Source organism: Acanthopagrus latus, chromosome 13, assembly GCF_904848185.1.
Source record: "Acanthopagrus latus isolate v.2019 chromosome 13, fAcaLat1.1, whole genome shotgun sequence".
Taxonomy (NCBI): Eukaryota; Metazoa; Chordata; class Actinopteri; order Spariformes; family Sparidae; genus Acanthopagrus; species Acanthopagrus latus.
In genome coordinates, this window is record NC_051051.1 from 23,813,484 (window position 1) to 23,832,602 (window position 19,119).

Below are 19,119 nucleotides of genomic sequence, written 5' to 3' on the forward strand. Positions count from 1 at the left end.
TACAGTTTCAAATTGATAAAGTGAAATTACTGGAGCTTACCAGAAAACCTGAGGAAAATGACCCTAATCATTGTTATTATACGAGTAACTACTGTTATCACCTACATCCTGTAAATGAAGTAAATGAATCTGCTACAGGAATGGATGCCTCAGACTAATGCTTCATCACTCGCAGCCAAAAGGGACTGCTTCAGAAGGACTACAAAGATGGGCAACAATGTCAGAGACCCTCAGCTGCCTTCCTGTACTGCCCTCTGGTGGCCGAACATGATTTGATTGCCTGGTGAAAATACTCTTTCGCCACAGATCCCTCAGCTAACACTGCAACACCTAATGCCAAAAACACAGAGCCATTCATCTTAATATAGCATTGCTGCGGAGACAAACAGCTCACATGGATTTGTTCTACATGCTTAAAATGGAAATACAAAAGCATGCCACAGCATTAATACAATGATCAGTGCGTTCTGTAACCCCTGTACAAGAAGCTATATTCCCCATCTTCATTTTGTCTATGATGCTGCAAAAAATATAATGAGGTATAATGATCCACAACTAACTTTAATTTGTCCGTGCGCACCTGAACACAACTTATTTAAATGTCTGTCCGGTGAAATGTTACAAGCTAAAACGATAAAGGCAATAATTAGATTGTGAATCATTGCTATGCAAATGCTTAACACAATATCTTCATCAGTATCATAGAGACAAATATTCATAGCTCAACAATATGCTTTATTTTACAGGTCCCATAATTTACCATCATTTTTGTTTCCCGCAAAATGCCATGCAAGTTGGTATCATGGGAAATTTCTTCAGAATATGAAGTTGAACATTAGCTCTTAGTAGAACAGTATGATACCCACAAAAATTACAATTTGACCTGTATTTAGCACATATTTGACCAATCTGCTGCACAAAACTTCCAAACCTTGTTGCACAGGGTCAAGATTTTTCAAAAAATTGTACTTTGAGATCATCGTATGTGAAATGAACACCTACAACAATAATATCACTTGTGCAATGATCCTCCATTCCTGTGTCAGTAGGTTATCACCATGGAGAGTAAACTTCCAGGGACATGGACAAACAATCTTCTGAAAACTTGACTCTGCCTTCCAAACCTCTCTTTCTCTTATTCATGCTTCAGTTTTTTTATTTCCTTTTTTTTCGATCTTTCTCAGCCGGTAGAAAAACAGAGCTGGAAGACTTTTATTTTCTCTGTGTGTGCATAAAAAGTTGTCTTGCCTTTCAAGTGTGTTGTGTGCACGTGTGCAAGTCTACATGTGTACCTTTACTTGATGTATGCTGCCGTACTGTACTGTGTGGTCTGTACTGTACATCACACGACACTAACCGAGGTCCCTGCATGTCTATGTTGAGCTCGGGCGTATGTGTGCGTGTGTTTGCGTGTTCTGTTTGTGAGTCTGGCAGGCAGCATTGTTCACAGCGGTGGTGAAGGACACATCTCCATGGCCTGTGTACCTTTCCCCTCCGCCTGCCACTATAAATAGCTTCAAGTGTTTTTGCAGCGCGTGTGTTTATGTGTGCCTGTGTGTGGCATGCGTGTGTGTGTGCGTGTGTTACCCTTGCTTTCAGAGATGAGGGATGTTTACCACACTGTTGATTAAGGGAAGGTGAAAGAGACACACAAAGAAAGAAGGAAAATACAGGAGAGAACATTAGAGCCCAACAGCAGCTCTGTTTAAGTGGCAGCCTGTGGACCACATCCAGCCCAGAACAAACCTCCAAGTGGCCCAACGTGCACAATACTCTTATATGATTGTGGAAACTAACTGTGCAGTGCATGTGTCCATCTACAGTGCAGTCAAAAGTCTCAGACCACATTGAAAATCTCTAATGTTGTCATGTAAACCTTGAGATAATGAGTAAATCGGAGGATTCGGAGAGTAGGCGAAAGTGTCACCACAGATTTATAATTTGCTATATAGAAAAACTCCTATTAGCAGACACACTGTCAGAGGATGGACGTCTTGTAGTCGTCTTAGAGGACAAGTAGCAGTTTCTAAAACCACTTCTAAGGAGGGGAAATAAGGCCAAACGCTTGAGGTTGGCTAAGAAATACCAGAATTTTACAGTGGATGACTGAAACAAGTTATATTTACTTATGAATCCAAGTTGGCATCCGACTGGTTGGCATCTTTGTAGAGAGAATTCATACTGCAGCTGGACAATGACCCCAAACATAGCTCAAAGCGTTGCAAGCACTATTTGAAGTAGAGTAGGTAAAATATTCCAATACCAATATAGCGGCTGATATATACGCATTTTTTGCAATGATCCCTCACCCGTGGTATCAAACACTTGTGACAAAAATGTAATGGAGGGGGGTGATTTTACAATTTAACAAACATCTTTGTCTAAAGTGACATCAGTGAACAGAAACAGTGAATTAAAATCCCTCCAAGCATTGTTTTTTTTTTTTTTTTTATCCAAAGAGTTTCTGCAGCCAATAACGACAACATATACACTGATACCAATAAATATTTATCTGTGCACAAATATAAAGACCAAAACTGAAGGGAGTCCTGACTGCCATGGACTCTCCTCCACAGTCATCTGACCTCAACCCCCATTAATGTTTATGGGGCTGCTTGTAGACTAAGCCGAGCATTGTTTGACACTGTCTAATCAAGCTGGGATGACTTGTGGAGTCCATGCAAGCTCAAGTGCATGATGTCATTAAAGCAAAAGTCTAGTGAAAAATCTAAATATTCTGTTTGTTTTTTCATCGTTTTGGGCTGATTTTCAAAACCCCTCTGGCAGGAGATTCAGATCACCTGTGCTGAGGGCTGGGAGACTGACTCCTGATTGAGGAGTGAAAGCAGCATACGGCATTCCCCTCCAAGCCAGTCATGGTGTGACAATGCCCTTTTTGTGAAGGCTTAAAAGAGGTGGGGAATGGCACCCAGGTGGCCCTCTCACTCTTTCTGAATCTGTCACTGAATCAATGAGAACCTCATTCTCTTAGATTGCCAGCCAGTAACTCTCGTCTGTTAAGGTCCTGTTGTGTTTACTGTGTTCATTCTTGAAACCCAAGACCCCGTACACCTTCAGTTTTGACATCTTATTTCACTGGGGCTTGTACGAGCACCTTTCAGTTTGATTATTCCCTGAAGAAGCCTTGGTTTATTGGTTTATAGTCCAAGTAAGTGACATGGGGCATCCCGTCTAGATTTAAATGTTGTTTCTGTATATTTTTATGTAGGTTGGGCTGGCCGTAAGCATTGTACTGCCAGAACCGCCACAGGTCAAATATGATTTCAAATCTATAACTTTAAGGGGAGACAGGAGGACAATCTTTCAAGCCAGTTCAGGGCAGGACAACGTACAGTACTGTTATAATGGGTAATTGGTTAACTGACAATAATAGCTAGTTTTTAAAATAGCTGCATTTCCAGAAGGCCACATGGGATCTGTGGGCGGAACAGTCTGTTCCTCGCTGTATGTTTATACATATTCATTAAGACACATTATACTAGGATATGCAGTGTAGCTGCGGTTTTAATCATTTAATTGCCTCACTTTTCATGTACGGTAATGTTTCCATCGTTTGATACGTGATGATGCACGATGGCTGTAAACCAGCCAGTAAAAAAGAAGTCCCACGCTTCCTCACCCTGTTCATCTGAGGCAAGAGTTTGTTTTGAGAGGGTGACAAACAATAAAAGTGTTTCTATTATCTCTGTCTCTGTGTCGCTGTTTTCTAGGTCAATTTGTTTTCTTTCTTTGTGTGTCTTAATGAATCCCTGTCACCCTCTGTCACAGCCATGACTCAAGGCTACTAACAGAAAGGGAGGAAGTACATGAAATGAAACCAAAAGTGAGTTTATTTGTGAAACTGTAAGAGAAAGGAAATAAAAGAAACAAACTACTAACTTCTCCGGATGATGTTTCTGATGTTTTCTGTTTGGTTGCCAGTCTAGTAAGACTGCATGCAGAGGGCCCGAGGGCCTCATATGTTAAAATGTCCTGTAACTGAATTTTCTACTTCATCTCGGCATCATTTTATCAAACTGTACATTCACCTGATTTATAAGAATGGCTTCAGATGAATATAGCTGCACTCGCAACATTCAATCCATAAATTGAAAGTGCCTCAGGAGTGTGGGGGCTTCAGCTCCCAGGGCGAAATTCTTTATGTCCCATTCAAGCACTATAAATAAAGCTATTGATGTAGATTTCCACTTACTCACATTTCTAGGGATGATCTCTAACCATAGTAGTAATGGTCTGCAGGGATGGGAGCGTTGGTCTCGGTCTGTCTGACGGTCCACCATGTCCAGACTGAAATATCCCAACGACTGACGGATGAAAATCTGTACAGGTATTCATTTAAACATCCTCTATCCAGGGACACTATCAGATCATCCAGCAGGCCAGGATAGGTGCTCAAGGTTCCACGTTCCTCTCAGACCCATCAGCCTCTTCAACAGCTACATTTCCCTCGTTCACACAGACAATATGAAGTCTATCCAGACTGTGCTTCAGCCAGAACAGCAACAGGGATCGCAAACTAGTTCCAGCACCCACTGCCAAAGTCTTGACCTCACACTGAACCCGAAGCCCCAGGACACAGGGAGAAAGATGCAGGAGCAGCTCAGAGAAAGAAACATCACTGTGGGGGTGTTTGGGCATCTGCTGCTGGCCGCTGGCCTGGCTGTCTTCTCCCTGCTGGTAGATGTTGGAGTCTGTGTGACAGATATCCGTACTGGAGAAGGCTGTAATGTGCACGGGAAAGACGTGGATGGCTTTATATTCAAACGGAAGAGATTTTCAAAGTGGCATGCAGACCTCCCCCGGGGGGCGCCAAACAGTTTCAGGAGAAGTTCAGTTGAATGGAAATTGAGAAATCAAACAAAATGCCAATTTCTACATCATGTGGCTTTTTAGAAGATGCAGTAGTTTGGGAGAATTTAACAGTTTTTCTGCCATGTAAAAGGCAAAAACTAATGAATGCAGTAAAAGAGTCCCTGATGTATTTGGTGCAGTCTCAAGTTGTGTCAAACAGCAATACGGAGTTATCTTGGCTCAATTGTTGAGTGTCTAAGTGATCAAATAACATAATAGCATCCATGTCACCTCCAGGGCTCCGTAAACAAGTGAGCGAAACTAAGCAGGTTTTTCTTTTTCTTTTTTTTTTTTTCGAGCGCACAGTCTCATAAACCGCCTGCTGATTGGATAACCTGGTGAGGTCTAGTATTACTGCATGTGACCTAATGCTAATTTTAATATAATGTTGCTTTAAGTTTGTAAGTAAGATAAGTTTCATGCAACAATATTTACAATCCAATGTTGTACATGGAATAGTAGTAATATATATAACTGGGGTATTTTTAGTTTTAATATTTCTGGATGTTTCTGTCTAGTATTATTGCATGTGAACAATAAAGTTTTGCCTTTTACTATTTCTGAGATATAGTAATAACATACATATTACTGATAAAGATGGACACTGGAAAAAAGAAATCTAAAGAGAAAAACAGTGACACCAACTGACACATCAGCTGTATTACTGTGTTTGTTGCATTATTGAATGGAATGGCTGCCTGGAACTTAATCTAAAATGAACACGAACGAGGCGTTTAAGATTCTCATCTAATTGAGATAAAAACCAACATGCTATGATCCTTTTCAGTTTGTGGTGCACCTGTGACAGATTTGATCTTCACAGCAATTTATGCAGCACGTCTAAAAATACACTTCTCCATGTCATGTGCACCACCCAGTGGCCTGATAGTACAGAGATTGTATTGAGGCTAAATTATATGGTGCTAATATGGTTTTTACATAACCTCCAGTTAACTGTCTGCACATGCTGCTGTGTCATCCTGCCCCATTCAATTCATTTCTAGCAGTCAGATTTGGATAAACAAACAGTCATCTCACTCAGTTTACATACATTTACTGAAGGATCATACTTGTGTAGACTTTAAGGGTACTAATACTTCAGGATATTCATGTAAAATTATACACGAACACGATTCATACAAAATTCAACACATCACTGTAGATTAACCCATTGCTTTCCAACATTTTTGGCTTGTGACCTCTTACAGAAAAAGCTGTGTATGAATCGTGTCACTTTTCAGAAGTTACTGAATTGTTATTTGTAGGATTTCCTGTCCCAGTTAGTCAAACGGTTTAACTTAAGTTATAAGTTACTCCATTATTCCAACAACAACCAAGATTAATAAAGAACTCAAACGTCAGTACATAGTTGCGTTGCAGAACCTTTTTTTTTCCTCTTCCCACCCTATTTATCATCTTATAACTATAACCTAATCACAAAATGCCAATTTCAACATAATGTTTCTTTAGGTTTGTATTAATCTTGATATACCAAAGGAAAAAAGAAGCTTAATGGGGGTTAAACAATGACATAATATGTAAGTCATTTAAACTGTTATAAGTGTTTATAATACGATTATTAACAATTATAAGCAACTCATAAGGCTTGAATTAACTTATTTAAGCATATATAAACTGTTAACTTTCTTGCTTATAAATGTCTTATAATCCAACAATAATCATTTAAGCTCCATCTTGAACTACTACAACAGTTAGAAGAGCTTGATGCAACAATATTAACAATCCAATGTTGTACATGGAATAGTAATAATATATATCACAGGGGTATTTTCAGTTTTAATATTTCTGGCTGAAATTAGTTACAGTGTATTATTTTTATATTGTTGTAGTGGAACCTTTACTTAAAGTGGGGGACAGTAAACCTTTATATTAAGGTAAATTTAATAAGTCTAAGTTAATAGGTAATAAGATGCTTAAAGGTCCTTATAAAATGCTTAGTTGCATAATAAAGGATTTATTTATCTTGATAAGGCATTGTTCTTGCTTTGGCAACAAAAAGTGTAGTTAACTACTATTTAATGCATAATGAAGTGCATTTTAATCTTAATAAAGCAACAAAAAAGATTATTGAATGTTTTACTGACACAATAGGCAAGTCAGTTTTAACTCAAAAGTGTCTGTAAAAGTATTTCAAACAATTTTAAGAAATGTGTCTTATCATCTAACAATAACTGTTCATGATTCCATTAACAATTACATAACATATTAATGTTAACAATCATCTTAATATTATTATTATTGCCTATTAAGGACCTTCATATGTATACTTACCAAAGGAACTGAATATTTACTATGTATATCAACAAAGAAAATTGACCAAAGAGAAAAATCAGTCTGCATTGTGGATCAATGTTAAAGCCTGTTATTCATTGAAAACATTTATTACATTTTTTTAAGATGCAAACAACAGCGAGAGTCCCACCCGTTGTTGGAACAGCTCATCACGTAGTCATGAGGGAATGAAAGAGACACAAAAGGACGGGGACAGAAAAAAAAAAATGTGTATTAAGCGCAATTCCATTGTTTCCGTTAAAAAACAAAACAAAATGACAATCAGCTCTCATTGTAAATTTTGGCATCTTTTCCCCTCCTGTTGTACTCTCTGGAATATCTGGATTAAAAATCAAAAGAACAAGGCATGCATAATAGGTTCTGGTAATGCACATAGCTCAAAGGATACCACTTATAAATACAAAATCCATGTACGATGTTCATGTACATTTCATATATATGGTCCCTTTCTTAGAGGCGTCTGAGGCCAATCTACCTGTTCCCACTGAGGGACTGTGTCTTCCGCTATCTACGCTTGGTCACTATATTCACCCCGTAAAAAAGGTCTGCGCTGGAAAATACATTGATAGGATGGACTTCGAAAAATTGACAATTACTAGATGTTACAACCATCTGTTCATTCCTCCCTTCATCTCTTACTGCATGTTTTTATCCCATTTATCTCAAAGTTTCATTCACTTAAATAGTATCATTTGCACCCCCTGACCATTGTGCTATCTACATGATTTTGTGAAAACTCGCCTGGGTTACAGCCAGTATTATTTTCTATTAAAAATCTTCTCCCATCTGCTATACTACCACCCCATGCTAGTCTTTAAAAAAAGGGGGGGAAACCGGCAGACTACTTGGATCCATTCAATGCTACTGTGCCCACGAGATGGAAGTCTGGAACAGAGGGATTTTAACTTCCAAGTAACCTGAAGAAAACAATTTAATTTCTGATACGCTAAGTTAATGCACTGGTCCATTTTAATAAATGGGTGAGACAGCCATGCGTCTATAGTGAAGGCTGTATACGTGGCCACACATTTTATTTAAAGAAATGTAAAGAAAAAACCAAGACAAACCAAAATGCATTGATTAAATACAATGTGGAATGAATGTCTTTACTGTTAAAAAAGTGTACTGCAATGTATACAACTATGTCACTCTCTCTCATTGCTCAAAATGATTTGAAGAGGGGTAAGAGGCCTCAGGGATTGTTGATATACCAATGGAATCATATACAGATTTACAGTTATGCATCTATCATCACACTCAACAGATGGCAGGAAGGGAGGGGGAGCAAACGACAGACACAATATAGAAAAGATCATCCGTTTGAATGTGAAACACCCTTTGCTGTGGTACCAATGCTATGTTACTCTCTTAGAAAAAGACAGATGGAAACGAGTGTGTGTGCGTGTGTGTCTCTGTGTTTACAGGTATGAATTCTGTAAGTGCAGAACCAAATGTTCGACCAATAAAAGTCTATTGGGATCAAGTTGTACTGGTTTCTCTGAAGGTGGAGGCAGACTTGTTTAACCAAACATGGGGCTGAGTATGATGGTACTGGTGGCAACGGTGGGCGTCTTGAGTGGTTGGGTTTAGCGCCCCCCTCCTGATGGTGGTGGTGTTGGTGTTGGGGCTCGGCAGCTTTAGTCGATGTACTGGGAGAGCCAGCGAAAGCCCTCTCCGTAACCCTGCCTCTTCAACACACTGCACATGAACACTTCCAGTGGTCTTGTGTTCAGCTCCTTCATGGGAATGTTGCCCTGAGAGAAAAGCAGGCAAAGTCATACTAAATCCACTTTCTTTTTTTCCCTGAGAAAATTAATAGAGAAAGCAATAACCTTTTCTGCCTTAATCAGGGACTTTGCAGATTTTCCACCAGCTTTGCATAACTACAATTTTGGTAGTACATGCAACTCAACAATGGTAAATCTCATCATTCTACCAGCGGCCAAAGCTCTGCATTTTTTGTTGTGACATCTGTATATTAGTATGCCCCCATCCACAGACACAAACAGTGTAGCGTAATATCTCCCTCTCAGGGAGGCGTGTCTCAAAAATTGATAAGCAGTGTTGATAAACTATAAACCATGATTCTGTAACTACAATGCCTATTTTTGCCTAAAATGCTTTAAAAAAACATACTTTAGCATCCTGCTTCATTAGAGAATGTTTGTCAAATGAAAGAAGCATCATATTGTTCCTGTAGCACCAATGCTGACATTTTGTACAACTTTAATAGGCAGACAGCCCAGTTTATACAAGAGCCATGTTTCCAGCAATTCAGTAACTCTTTCACTACTATCCAGTGTCAGATTGACTCTTGTTATCAAAACACATAAAACATATCAGCTCTTGTTGCGTGACTTAGTATTGCAATTTATAAGGATTTCAAGAGTGAGCTTGAGTGCGCTGTTTTGTTTTTGTTTGGTTTTTTTTCTATACTGGGCCAAAAAGTATTGGCATGATGTGTAACAAGTGTCAGCATTAGATGTGACATTTTACATACCTAAAATGCATTTAAAACACTTTTCTATAAAATGACATAACATGGCAATAACAATCATTTACAATCCCTGTTATATGCCCTTTGATCTTGTCCTCTGCTCTGAGATTAAGTTGCTCTCAGACATCACCGTCTTCCCAATTTGCAGACATTTAAACTTGCTATTCTTCTTCGAGGTAGCTTTGAGGTAGATTTGTTTCTGTTTTTAACTCTGCTGATGGCTGATAGGCAGAACAATAATGGTTCCCCATTCTGTCTTCATACCTTTTATATGTAACAAGGAGGAGCATCATTCCCACCTTGAACAGGCTGTGTACAAGGGGCTGTATTCTTTCTCCAGTCTGGGCAACAGTTACAGGTAATATTTATTTCCTTTTTTTTGCTTTACATACTTGAACTATAATCTTTACGATCAGATACCCAACAAGTGGTAAAACATATTGTCCCGACAGATACGCTATACATCCACTCACCTTGCCTATTGTCTGCCCATACAATCCAAACAATTCCCTCAGCTTCTCCTCACTGATGGCCTCTGGTCTGTCGATCTTGTTGCCCAGGATCAGGATAGGCACGTTTCCAATTGTCTCATCTGTCATTAATGCCTGGGAAAGTAGACAAAATATCACTAGGCAAGACTCTTAGTCACCACTATATTATAATTCCTCAAAATGTTAATGATAACTGGTGCCATTTTGCGAGGACTGTATGTTACTTCTGCAATATCTCTAAGATCATAAAGAATAGACTGAGTTCTATATGTAAGAAGTAAAGAGCAAGATATTTTTATTAAGGATAGAGGCTAACAGTGAGGCTACATTTCTGAAGAACTTGGTTTAAATCTCTTGCCCGAATACAAAATTTCTTGCACCACCTGCATTGCGTACATGATATATCCACCCCCCAAAATTTCAGATGGTTCTTTTATCTCTTCATTTGCTTTCGTGCAACATTAAACAGCTAAAAAAAACTAAACTAAACTTGAGAAAAATGTAGTTTTTAAGGAGAGTTCTGAATGCTGTCAAAAACACTACTCTACCATCTCGCAGTGATCTAGCAGGTACTCACATCAAGTTCTGCTTTTGATTCCATCAATCTGGTCAGGTCTGCACAATCCACAAGGAAGACGATGCCATTGATGGCAGGGAGGTAGTTTTTCCACACTCTGCGGGCTGTTTAAATCAACACACCAACAAACAAGAACAAACATTAAGGTCAGTCCTGTATGATTTCAGTGTCACCTCTGTGAAGTATCATATTATCAGTCATTTTATTTCCAGATCATAGAAGCAGAGAAAAAAGCATTAATTGGAGCTTCACTGACACAGACTATGACCAGTAAACACAAACATACCTTGTGCGTGGCCTCCAAGGTCGAAGGTGGTGAAAGTCATGCCAGCAATCGTCAGCTCTTCCGAGGCTAGAGAATCAAAGGAAAAATTATCAGGAACAAATCTGAAAAGTCAGACAGCTCAAAAATCACTAACCCACAATAACTGAGTGAATATATCAAATCAAATCTTTCTATTACTTAATCAGACTACAGTTGTTTGTCTAAAAATGGCAAGATGATTATCTGAGAGGAATCTGCCTGGTTGTTTTTCAGCACATGAGTGAGCATGTGTGAATGTGCATGTGTATCAGAGAAAACCACCAACTCACTTGGATGTAAAGTTGGCACATGCTGTCCCAATCTGTCATCTTTGAGCATGTGCAGTAGCGTCGTTTTGCCAGCATTGTCCAGGCCAAGGAATACTAACTTGCCGGATTTCTTGTACAGTCCTGAAACAAAGCCAGAAGTATTTCAGACTACAAGTCTGGACACTATAATTGTTTGTTTTAAATTCAGACTGACATTAGCAACATTACACACTGCTTTATCTTTGAAAATTTCACACAAGAGAAAACGTCACCACGTGTGAACTCTGGTGAAGTCTGTTAAATCAGCGATGGTGGTGTGATGCCTAACCTGCCCCTTGCCCCCATAAAGCCAATCATCGGCTTCATGATAGCCAAACTGGAAAACGTATCGGCCAATCATGCTGCTGCACTGACAGTTTAATGCAGTTGCAGCCAGACTCCTAATAAGCACTGAAGAGGAGGATATTACACTAATGTAAAGAGTTTCTAGGCTGAAAGGTGAAGTTATTCATATATTAGACATTAAGCTTGCATTTGTTCAAATATGTGAGTGGGATGAGCTGATGAGCCCATTGAGGGACTCTGTATTGAGCCAGAACATGTTGGTGTTGTGAAACCTCGCACATGAGTTATGGAAACAAAACCTGAGTTTATTTTGGGGCAAATTCACAAAACTCTTCCACAAAATTTTATAAGATGTGACTGGTGATTCTATACATGTGTTTTTTATGTCACAGTGACCACTGAAAGTGAAGCTATTGCTCTCTCCCCATTCCTTAAGATGGGGCTTGGTCTTCTTAGTCCAAAATACCAGCCTAAGGATGCTGCCAGGATAGTTGCCTAGTGGAAAGACTTGCCTAAAAAGGACTTGGATGAAGGTCTGTCATGGCTTAATAACTGGGGTTTGAAAAATAAAAATAAAAAACTATCTTTAAAGCATGAAGATTTAAATCGACAAAAGAATTGCCAAGTTCAGACTTGTTCTCAGTCATGCAATAGATAATTAAGTCACACATATAAACAGCTTCTTTGATGCATGATGAAAACATGCGCAGGTGGCTGTCTCTGCTCGACATTATCAGTGTTGAATGAAACAAAAAGTGGAACTATTCTGGCCCAAGTTAAGCCACACTCTTGCATCTTCTATTGTGTGAAGCTGTAAAAATATAAATCTTCACAATTAAACTACCTTTGAAATTAAAATGCACAAAAGTCTTTTCTGCTTCAAAAACTAAAAACCTATATTGTTTTACTCTTATTGTTCTTTGTCTTAGATAGGTTCTAAATGAATACAGGAGAAAGGGTGCAACTCCTTTACTTTCCTGACAAGAATACAAGGCTTTGTGTTCAGCCACTGAGTCAGTGTAGTGATACCCAGCGGATTTGTGAAATTTCTCACTGTGTCAGCTCTACCAGACGTCACCATTACTCACAGCAGCACTGATACCTGTCTGACAGGAAGAACAGGAGAGACTGATTCACAGGAGCATTGCTAGCCTAGAAACTATAACAGTACATGTTGGGTAGAAGAGCAGCTGGTACACAAGACAAGAATCTTCAGCAGATTTTTTGTATGTATCATTTAAAAAGCTGAGGTGAAAAGTCACAGAACGTTTCTGAAAGACATTTGTTGTGTTCCCTTCATGTTCACATAACATTATGGTTGGGCAATTTTTCTGCAGTCAAGCTGATCGCCTCAGGTTGAGATGGTATTTATGAGCTGTGAAAAAATGTTAAACTACTTTCGACGTCTGACAACAGAAACTGAAAACTGTGCATGTGAAAAACTATGCTGTGAATTGACTTCATCAAAACACAATACGTGTGTGATCTCTTTCAAACATGAGTGTGAATATGTGTTAAAGTGGAACTCTCGCCAAAAAGCTTTTGTGTAAATGCATAATTACAATGAAAGAGGCAAGCTCATTTTCAATGGAGCGTATCGTTGTATCACCAGGGTCTCTACACATGAACACGAGCATTGAGAACATGGTTTGTGTACACACTAATAAGAAGGTTTTTGAATGACTCACATTAGCAGCTGCATCTCCAGCGCGCTGCCGTCATGACAGACAAAAAGTGTCAATCCCCGGGTGCAACCTAACAAGAAGGAGAAAAATGGTGGACCTCCTACCGGTTAGGTCACACTCGGGGATCGTCACTTTTTGTCTGCCATGGTGACGGTGCAAAGTTTCATGTTGTGTCGGGCCTTATTGTTTTAAAAATAGTGATTTTGATGCTAGCGTAAGAGTGCCCCATGCACTCGAAAACGAAACTACGGTAAATCTTTAAAGTGCTTATTTCGTTGTAATTATGCATTTACACGAAGGTTTGACTCATATACATTCACAAATAAAGCCTAGGCTGCTTTTTGGCGAGAGTTTCACTTCAAGACAAAGTCAACTGTCATGCATGCTTTCACAAACAAAGTTCACACTTGAGCTGGTGCTGCAATAAATAGACATGTGGTAAAAGGATGAAATGAGAAGAGGTGTTTCTGGGTTTGACTGTAAGACTCTCTCTCCTGACAGAAACATGACTGGACATCAAAACAGCTCTATTAATGGGCATGTTACTAGCAAATAAAAATATTCTCATACACTTGAAGACACCAACTCAACCATGGTTTAGAAAATGGTCGAATGAAATTAGAAAGCAAAAGGGGATCGCTAACAGGCTGTTTTAAGTTAAGGAGCAGAGTCACTTATACTGATCAACGTTGATCACACAGACATGCCACTCCACCACAAACAACCACTGTAAATACACAGTAGGAGTCAGACTTTAGATTTTATCTTCTACAACAATTTAGTTCATTATTATGGGCAGGAAGACAAACTATCTAAGAACAAGTGTTTCTTCAGTTGTCAACAGTCAATCAGGTCACCAACCAGCACAAGACAACATTACAAACCATTTGGTAGATGCTTTTAGCCAAACCACCTTACAGGAAACATAAACAGCATGTGTGGCCCCACTGGGAGTCAGGCTCATAAGCAAGCTTGTGTTGGTGCTCCAGCCATGGAGCCATCAAGGCTGTTTAATGCCAACAGTGATGATAGAGATTCATTTCATTCCAACATGATTAGAAACTTGTCAGTGTGAAATGGCCTTGTAATGTCTCCAATTATTATAAATAAGCAAATGTGTTTTGCCCAACAAGGGGGATATTCTAGGATGCCCATTAACATCAGGATGAGCGACTGCCAATGAACACTAGACGTTCAGCTAACTTGCGTGCATTTACATTTGTTTGACTGTTCATTAATGTACACTGTCGCAAAAATAAAGAATTAAAGCTCAGGAGGAATATTTGCTGAAAATCAAAGGGATAGTTTGAGTCTTTTGATGTGGGGCTGTTTTAGGTACTTATCCCTAGTCTGTGTTATCACCTGCAGTAGGTGACTGTCTGCTCTCTGCAACATTCTCTCAACTGTACAAGGTCCATATTCCTATGCACAAGTGGAGTGCAGTGGCAAAAGAGGCTGTTTGACGGCAATGTAAAGTACTAAACATATTTTAAAAAATAGCATATACTTAAACAGCTATATATTCTTGAGGTGGGACTTATTTTAGGTAGTTAAAATATGTCTTGTCTTATGGTTCGAGCAGTACACTGCCACGCTTCCTGCTGCAGTCCTTGAACTCTCACAGAGGCAGCGAGATGGCAGTCATCTACTGCAGGCAATAGTACTGATTGTACTGAGAGGGATAAATATCTCATACAATGCCACATCAGAAGACCCAAACTTTGCTTCTTTCATGAACTTCTAACAGAACAGGGATGGATTTCTGCAATGAAAGCTGACTATTGTGCAGAAGACCGTTAACCCCACTTTAACTGAACATTTTAGGACTGACGTGCTGAAGTTATTCTTGTGATCACTGAAGACATTAATCAATCAATCAAATTACACTCCGACTAAATCCTCCCTCAAATTACCAACCGCATCACCATGTTATCTAACACTTTTAAAAATAGCTTTGTGTTTCACACTGCAGCCACACAATTTTGATTCATAAACTTAACTTAAAATACTAAAGCATTAAAAAAAAACTGTTCACAATAATCTGCTGAAGCTTTAAAAACTTAATATGTATGTGTTGGGGAGGGGGTGTGCATGTGATCAGCAGCACTTACCTAAGAACTGTAATGCACTACTGAAACTGCTATAAATCCAATCAAATATGAATGACATATCCGGAGCTGTTGAATCCTGAAAAACAACAAAGACAAAAATCAGCTGTAAGAATACGTGATTGGCCATAGAAGGAGAAATAAAAGATCTGGGAAGAATAAAAGTAACATTTTGGCTTTGGCATCCATAATTATCACGTGGCACATGAGCAAAGCTGAAGCAAGACCACATGACAAAATCTCCTTAAACAAGTCTTCTATCACATTTGGGCCTTTACCCATTACTTTCCCACTGAATATTCATCAACAAATTCAGTTTACGGAGCCTCTGTTCCTGCCTATAGACAGAGTTTTTATCTACGCTTTGGAAAGAAACAAATGTCACCATTAACATTTCTGCAGAAAGAGACTTTGTAGGGGATATGGAAGGCTGCGTTAAGACAGTATCCTTCATCTCCAGCATGAACAGAATCGTTAAGTACAAAACAGTTTCCACAACATCCAACAGGGAACACTCGTAAAACCTCTGAAACTCCAAGTTGTTTACGTTTTCATGATGCTCTACAGATCACATGCTTGAAACACTGGGCAGTAAGGAAATCTGGATGTTTAAACTTATGTATTGTCTATTTCTGAGATTCAAAATCTTGATCAGAGCATAAATATAGACATAAACTGGGAAATTCCAGAACAAATTTGGTTACCTTTTCATCTATGGATGATGATACTGTCTTAATACTACAGTTATAACTGTCACTGTTATTTACGCAAAAAAAACAAAAAACAAAAAAAACATCCAGATTTATTTACTATTCATTCCTAAAACCTCCAGGGGGAAAATACCAACAAAATACCAAGAGACAAAACAGACCCAGTTAAAAGTATCAGGAGACAGACAGTATGATCAATAGGAACCAATCAGGAGCCCTCACCACAAACCCAAAGCACTCCGTCTCTACATATGCACAGCTTCCACCTATCAAACAGATACTGGCAACTAGTGATAAGAACAATGATTGGCTTTCTACAGCCAATGATAAGCTTGTTCCAGTAGGAGTCTTTGGACAGCAGGACTGGAGATTCGGAGCACTGATCACATACCATCTGACAGCTCCTCAACAATACCAATCAGCAAGGGACTTGGAAATGAAGCCTAATCTTAACCTTTCATGAAAAGCTAATCAGATTGTATTTCAATCAAAACAAAATGGATCTGAGATAAGACCTGCTGTAACGGTGTGAAATCAACAGTTCTGAGTTGCTACAAGCAACAGCTTGCTGTTTCTGGGTAAAATAAACTCTAGTGTTGTTCATTTGTTATTGTAGTTCACACAGGCTTCTAATTTTCTTCTTTTAAGTGACATGTGATCAAAAGTTTCATTAACAGTTATGAAAATCTAAGAAAAGGAGAAAGCTTATCCATTTGAACCCACATTGGCTTGCAACATTAGACCTACGCACACACTGTGACTATTATGGAGGCATCAGCATAAGGTAAGCTGATGTTGACCTCTAGCCCTGATTACGTAACATGCAAACAACTCAAGGGCTAAAGTATACGGCAGCCAAAGTTCAAGACCATGCAAATACAGCTGAACTACACGTCAGCTGCTGTGACACTCCAGTCCCATATGTTCCGACGCCTGCACCTATTGGCTACAATGACGGTGTGGGCTGGCATTACAGAATCCCAACGCTCCCACGTGTGGCGTGATGCAGCTGTGAATGGGACGTAGTCTGACAATATCTGACAACTACCACGGGAAAATACAAGTTCATACAGATCCAATTTATACACGTGAGCAAACAAAACTGTGCATCAACAAGCACAACCAGCAACATTTGAATGACAGCAATGTAATGTGTGACCCAAACTGTTTACCAAGTGAAAATCATGAGGGGAATTTTGCTAGAAATGCTCTAAGATACAGCCTAATCAGTGAGACATATGTTATGATTTAAATCTCTCCCATGGGTTAATGAACATTATTTCAAATGAAGTCTTTCAGCACATGATTATCTATGGCTGAAGAGGAGTATGCTTTCTCAAAAATCACCAAGCTGCATGTTTTGACATTTTTTTCCCCTTACCCATCCTCTAAACTAATTCTTCAATGTTTTGCAACAACTTCAAATAGTTCCCAGATCCCCTCAAATAAGGAGGACCTGAAAATAGGTTAACTATACACACATGTAAGTGATATTTCAGATGTGTGGCTCAGTTTTCAAATGAACATGCTCAGTAATAATCGGACACATTTTTCCTTTAAGTTTCCTTTATGGTCTCCTTCGTAATATAATACTTAAGGTGGTTGTTGTTAACCCTCATAGATTAAATGGGAAAATTGTGAATCCATTATCAAGTGAAAGGCGCCGGATGCGGCTTGACACGGCTGTCAAAAAAACAGTCCACTGTCAACGTAGCAGCAAAGTTAGCTAACATTTACCTTCGCGGCTAACGTTACATGGATGGTCAGTCTCCGACAGGTTCCGCGCAAGCGAACAAACACCCTAAATGGTCTAAATATTAACATAATAAGAATTCAAATCAAAGCCATGAATATAAGTCAGGGGTAACCCTAACCCAAAAAAAAAAAAGCTTGGGTGAGGCCGGCTAGTTAGTAACGCTAGGTTGGCTAGCAGGAAGCCAGTAGCTACGTGTCATATTCTCCTGAAGGCGACGTTGCATCGAGGGGTTACAGGCTACGTTAGCTAACCAGCAGTTAGCTTAGTAAATACTTCACTAATAACAGCAGGTACTCGTAATAGTTAATGTTTTCCTTCCAGAAAAAAATTAATAAAAAAATGTTAAGAAAATACACAACAGCGGGTCAACTTCAGCTTTTATTCAAGTCCAGGTTTTTAGATAATAAGAAGTTAGCCAACTTGGTGTTAGCAATGCTAACGTAGCATCGTTCGGAGCCGGGACAATTTGCTAGCCGAGATGCCGAACGTTCACACAAGACTCTTTTCACACCATATTTGAGAAAATGATTCAAAAATCTTACCCGTTATTTACGTGTAGAGTAATTTACCGAATGTGTTCGCTCTTACAGTCATGTAAATTGGTCTCCCGGTCGAAAAATAGAGAGCCTGCGAAATGCCAGGTCTTCCTCTCCTTTTTCGTGTTTTGTTACTCAGCCACGACACTGCAATGGCTGTCCAACAACTCCCCTAAACTCTGCCCAGCCGCTTCCTGTTTATGTTTCACAGTCATCTTTCCGGCAGGTGAACTGAACTAAATCGATGGTCGAGTTTGTTCTTATTTTACAATTTCCACACATATCTTTTTTTAATGCAATATTTTATTAAGGTAGCTGCAAATATTTTATATAAACTATGAATTACTAACAAAATGATGGCTCACATTCTGTCAGATTATAGTGTGTGCTGTCAAGCCAGTAAAGTTATATAAAAAATAATAAATCGTGTTAAATGTCACTTTTTGAGGACGGCAATTACTCTGGCGATCGATCCAAATATAAGTGGCATTATTGGCAGGTATTTCACCAATCCCGCAACATCCAACTAAATAAGTAAACCCTTTTAAAAGGCATTAACTGTACCTCAGAGATTTCACTCCCAGCTCTTGTTTCCAGTAGACTGAAATATCAAGAGCACCAGAGGAAATGCCACGTGTACACACTGCGCATGCCCG

General features: G+C 39.1%; 1 protein-coding gene across 2 annotated transcripts; it reads right to left on the minus strand.

Annotated features, from left to right (window-relative positions):
• Positions 1-7,245: 7,245 nt before the first annotated feature.
• Positions 7,246-19,047, minus strand: sar1b (secretion associated, Ras related GTPase 1B). Of its 2 annotated transcripts, none has more exons than XM_037118782.1 (7): positions 19,028-19,047; positions 15,465-15,540; positions 11,345-11,464; positions 11,037-11,102; positions 10,751-10,854; positions 10,156-10,287; positions 7,246-8,939 (listed from the first exon to the last, which is right to left on the minus strand). In XM_037118782.1, exons 2-7 carry the CDS (start codon positions 15,520-15,522, stop codon positions 8,823-8,825), a joined length of 597 nt encoding a protein of 198 aa, XP_036974677.1. In that variant the 5' UTR covers positions 15,523-15,540; positions 19,028-19,047; the 3' UTR covers positions 7,246-8,822. The 2 variants fall into 2 exon arrangements, with proteins under 2 accessions (XP_036974677.1, XP_036974676.1); XM_037118781.1 differs by lacking the exon at positions 19,028-19,047 and adding an exon at positions 18,470-18,650.
• Positions 19,048-19,119: the final 72 nt, after the last annotated feature.